The 4902-nt window shown below is 35.8% G+C and overlaps 1 protein-coding gene across 5 annotated transcripts in view; it reads left to right on the top strand.

The window, feature by feature from the left end:
• The window catches only part of LOC107632646 (protein STRUBBELIG-RECEPTOR FAMILY 3), a 7568-nt gene continuing 3166 nt past the window's right edge, over positions 501 to 4902 (top strand). For 2 of the 5 annotated variants that reach the window (XM_021118361.1, XM_021118357.1), the window contains exons 1-12: positions 720 to 976; positions 1156 to 1416; positions 2085 to 2214; positions 2325 to 2396; positions 2567 to 2632; positions 2714 to 2785; positions 2887 to 2958; positions 3060 to 3131; positions 3222 to 3287; positions 3391 to 3456; positions 4199 to 4629; positions 4759 to 4898. In XM_021118361.1, coding sequence (XP_020974020.1) covers positions 1293 to 1416; positions 2085 to 2214; positions 2325 to 2396; positions 2567 to 2632; positions 2714 to 2785; positions 2887 to 2958; positions 3060 to 3131; positions 3222 to 3287; positions 3391 to 3456; positions 4199 to 4629; positions 4759 to 4898 — 1311 coding nt within the window. In that variant the 5' untranslated portion in view covers positions 720 to 976; positions 1156 to 1292. Of the gene's footprint in view, positions 668 to 719; positions 977 to 1155; positions 1417 to 2084; positions 2215 to 2324; positions 2397 to 2566; positions 2637 to 2713; positions 2786 to 2886; positions 2959 to 3059; positions 3132 to 3221; positions 3288 to 3390; positions 3457 to 4198; positions 4630 to 4758; positions 4899 to 4902 lie in introns of those variants that run through there. The other 3 variants (XM_021118358.1, XM_021118360.1, XM_021118362.1) reach the window with 3 other exon arrangements.

The raw sequence follows: 4902 nt of genomic DNA, 5'->3' as shown, positions 1-4902 counted from the left end.
TTAATATCCGATTGCTATGTAAATGTCAATAAGGAAAGTCACCACTTTTTAAATGAAACTCATTGAACAGCTTTTTCAAGTCAACACTTTAATAATTTTAATTTTTTCGTGATAATAATGACAACGATACTACCGATTCTTTATTGTTCATGTCCAGCCATTAATCCTCTTTTAATTATGCTATGTTGAATTTTCATTATAAAACTCCCACAACTCTATATTTTCATAAAAGTAGAAATTTAAATATAATTATGAAATAAAATATATAGCAAAATAAGTATTTCTTTTATTTATTTATTTATTTATTTTAGAACTAGCAGTTTGCAAACGACAAAATACAGAGCCTCATGGACTCCGCGACTAAAATTAGCATGTGAGTGGGAACAGACAAATCCAAAGCAGAAGCAAGTGGAGTGCACGCGCCAGTACGGAGCGTGAGAGAGTCAAATTTGTCACCAAAATTAAAAAGACTTTACAGAGTAAGATATGTATGACTTGCACACAAACACACACACACACACACTCTTACAACACCACCACCTCTTTTCTTTATGCTTATTAGAGAGAGAGTTTCAGACACAAACCTTAGTCATTGTTGCTGTGCCTTTACAAATTTGCCTTTGTCCCTTTTTCTCTTCTTTGTTTCCAGTTCCTTCTTTTTACAAAGGTTAGGGTTTTAATTAACCAATTATTTTTTTTCTTTTTATTCTTATTTATTTTATTATGATGAGATTCTCATTTTCTTTTTCTTTTTTAACAATGCAATGCAATGTGTGCTCCCGTTCCCTGTTATTACTGTTGCTCTTTCTTTCTTTCTTTCTTTCTTTCACCTTTTGAATCTTTGACGCAACGTTTATTATATCTTCTTCACTTGAGCTTTCTCTAATTGTTACTTCTTTGCTCAGTTATCACTAATCAACTCAAATTGTTCTCAGCATTTTTGCCAACCTTCTTCTGCTATTCACTATCTCCACAAGTAGAACCTCATTTCATTCTTCTTCTTCTTCTTCTTCTTCTTCTTCTTCTTATTATTATTATTATTATTATTGGAAAAATCAACTTGTGCAAATTTGTCTTGTAGTGTTGTGTTTATGTGTGTTTTCAATCATGGATGTGATTTTTTTTGGTGTATTGGATGTTTTTTGTTTTTTGCAGAGTTCTTGTAGGATCAGGTGATTGTGTTGGAGCTTGTTGTGGACTTGGTTCTTCAATCTGGGAGGATGGTTTTATAATTGTGTTTGTGTATAAGAGAGGGAGTGCTCTGAATTATAAGGTTGAGCTTTGGATCAAGAATGGGTTGGAAGAGATCTGATTTTGTGGTCAAGAGAGTGATGAAGATCTATGGAGAAGTTTTATTGGGATTCTTGTTGATCTGCACACTTCAGTTTTCAAGTGCAGACACTGATCCCACTGACGGTAAGTTCTTCTCTTCATTTTTCCTGTCCTGCTGACCACATTTTTCATATACTCTGGTGGATGAGGGGTTATTGAATTCAGATTCTTTGGTCACAAGAGTGTGGTAGGTAGCTGTTGTTGAAGTCTTCTAGGACATATTTTTTAAGATATTATATTGTGTGTGTATCAATCAAGGTTGCCGAACTCGGGAGTTCATCGAAACTTGCTTAGGTAAACTTGAATTGTTAAACTCAACTAGTAAACTCAAACTGGGGATGCTAGACTTGTAAATTTGTAAGATTTAACTTGAGAGTTTGGTAACCTTAGAGTGAATGATGGTTGAAGATTATTTGCTAGTCTACAGTGATGCATAGAGGTCGGTAACTTATCTCACTTGCAAAATTTGAAGTACTATTATGCTTTGTGCTCCGGTGCTCGGTTCATTATTTGCTTAACTTTCTTGTTGTGCTCAACCTTGATTTTCTTGAATTGGTTTGCCATTGAACGTTTGTGCATTGAAATTTTATGCTGTTTATTTTGACCAATATATGGAGGGTTTGCTGGACTGCGGCTGTGAATGAGAGCAGTGTGAAACTATGAATTGATACTTTCGACATATTCTTGATTGTTTATTAATAATTCATTCATGTGTGGTCTCTATGAGCTCTAAACTTTTCTGATTGTATCAGTTGCTGCAATTAATAGCTTACATGTTGCATTGGGATCTCCTCCTATCCCCCTGTGGTCATCTAGTGGGGGAGATCCATGTGGACAAGGGTGGCAAGGAGTTCAATGTAATGGTACATTCATACAAAAGATGTATGTTGTTATCTCTTCTGCATGATTCTTCCTATCCAGTTGTTTAATTGATATCTACTGAAGTAGGCACTTGTAAAATGTAAAAATTCTTGTCATCTTGCTTATGACAGAGTTCTGAATGCCGCAAACTTGCAAGGAGAACTAGGCGATAATCTGGCGAATTTCGTTTCCATCTCAGTAATGTAATTATAATCTTAATCTCCCGATAATCTTAATCTTGCGTGTGCGCCTGTGAGACTGTGACTATATTGCCTTTTCCTCAGTTCACGAATTGCAGCTTTCATCCTTCTTACCGTGCGTATAAGATTTTCCTGCATTGTCTTTATTCGTCATTTTTTTTTACCTTGAACAGTGATCTAAGCAACAACAATATTGGGGGAAGTATTCCATCCAATTTGCCAGTTACACTGAGAAACTTGTATGTAATAATCTAGCTCTCTAATACTAGGCCCTTTCCATCATATATTGTTCTAATGGACATAATGGTTTGTGGTTGCAGTTTTCTTTCGGCCAACCAGTTCACCGGAAGTATTCCGGCCTCTTTATCCTCATTGACTGGACTGACAGACATGTAAGCTTGTTGCTTCTCCCATTTTGTATTCAATTTGTGTTGTAGGCAATGATAAATTTCATGCAAGTTTGTCAAAATCATATTTTATTTTCTCCTTTCAGGTCTCTTAACGAGAATCATTTAAGTGGAGAAATACCAGATGCATTCCAGTCACTTCCGCTGTTGATCAACTTGTATGGTCACATCTTAGCTAACATATGTAAACAATTTCCATGATAATTCTTTCTTCATTGTACATGAAACATGTTTAATTGAGCCACTATATGTTTTGCAGAGATTTATCTAATAATAATTTGAGTGGGGAATTGCCTCCGTCAATGGGAAATTTGTCATCAGTGACCACACTGTTAGTATTCTTTTCTTTTTTCTTTGTAAGGTCATAAATATGAACTTTTATTCTCTTTATCAAGCAAACTGACTATGAAATTGTTGGCAGAAACTTGCAGAATAATCAACTCTCCGGGACTCTTGATGTTTTACAAGACCTTCCTCTTAAAAATTTGTACTTCTCTAAACCATGTCTCATTTAAGTTATTGGGTCTTTTTAATTTTTGCATGGTTTGATTATTTGTTATATTTGTGCCATTCTGACATGTTTTGAGCAGGGATGTTTCGAACAATCAGTTTGCTGGTCCAATACCTCCGAAGTTGCTGAGCATCCCTAACTTCAGGTGAAAGTCTCTAGGATTCAACTGTTTTTCTTCTTTATGGATAAATATGATGATTACTAGAGTTAGAAAAATGTGAACATGGACGTGGAACTTGTGTTTAAGACTATATTAGTCTTGAAATTTTATATGGTTCCCATTAATTCAAGATGTAAATGTTCCAATTAAGGGGGGAAAATTGACAAATAGATAAGCTTGAGAGAGACTAAACCATGCTTTGACATCTCTAGACTCTGGTCAAAAAAAGGGAAAAGAAATTACTTGTATGATTTAGGATATTATGCCTCCAGAGCCAAATTATGAAAATTAAATTCCAGTCTGTGATAGTAACTTTTTATTTATATAAGGTACACCTTTGCATTCAAATTGACGCCTCAATCAATTTATGATCTAGGAATTACATATGGTTGCTTGTTGTACAAGAATAATGGTAATTGAAACTTATGGTTATTGTTTTGTTTACGATTGGAATGGAAGGATAGTAGTACTTAGCAAGAGAAGGACAATGGTAATGTGAGCTACATTTAAAGAGGTGGTCACTAGATATGTCCTATAGGCAATTACAGGACATAAGGTATAATTTTAGGTTGTATTTTGTGGCTATTGGGAAAACTCAGAATTGGTCATTCCTTGTTTGAAGTTTCCGTGTGTTTTGTGTTATTGAGTTTTATCACATCTGAAATTTGAATAATGTATACCTATAATTTTGTAGCTTCAGTAACTAAAGACGATTCTTATTATGCAGACAAGCTGGAAACCCATTCAATGTTGTTAACTCTACTGCACCAGCTACTTCTCCACCTCGTTCCCCAGTGGCTGCACCACCAGGAACACCGGTTCCTAAAACACCAGCTTCCGGAACACCATCTTCTGGAACGCCATCTTCCGGACGTGGACCTCCTAAACAAGCTGATGGACCAACTGCAGCTAAGGAATCAAGTTCTGGGAAATCGAAAAAACACACCAAAAGGGTGGTTTGGATAGTTATTGGTAGCATTTTGGGATTCATTATATTGTTACTAGCACTCATTCTCTTTTTGCCAAGATGTGCCAGAAGGGAGCGGGACGACAGAAGGTCCAAGAGACATCAAATTGGTGCATATGGAGGTGGAGGTGACAGACCACATTCTAGGGATCATGGGGCTTTGGTCCCACCGCCTAGTCAAACAGAGAAAGGCAAATGACATACCTTTGGTCTATCATCTAATATATTATCTGAATTCTAACATCACCTTTCATTTTATGGATCTACACTTTAATCATTTAACTTTGTAAATAATATTAATCTCTTTTAACAATCAATAGGGGATATTCGAAGACCGAAAGAGGATCACCATGTGGAAACCAGGGCACTGGCGGCCATTCCAAAGACTCAAGATGAGCAAGATAAAAATATGCAAAGAATGACTTCAATAGACATGAGTACAATCGATGTCTATTCCATGCCTC

The sequence above is a fragment of the Arachis ipaensis genome, chromosome B03 (genome assembly GCF_000816755.2).
Source record: "Arachis ipaensis cultivar K30076 chromosome B03, Araip1.1, whole genome shotgun sequence".
Classification (NCBI taxonomy): domain Eukaryota; kingdom Viridiplantae; phylum Streptophyta; class Magnoliopsida; order Fabales; family Fabaceae; genus Arachis; species Arachis ipaensis.
Note: the sequence above shows the minus strand (reverse complement) of the source record. Positions and strands in the feature narration are given on the sequence as shown.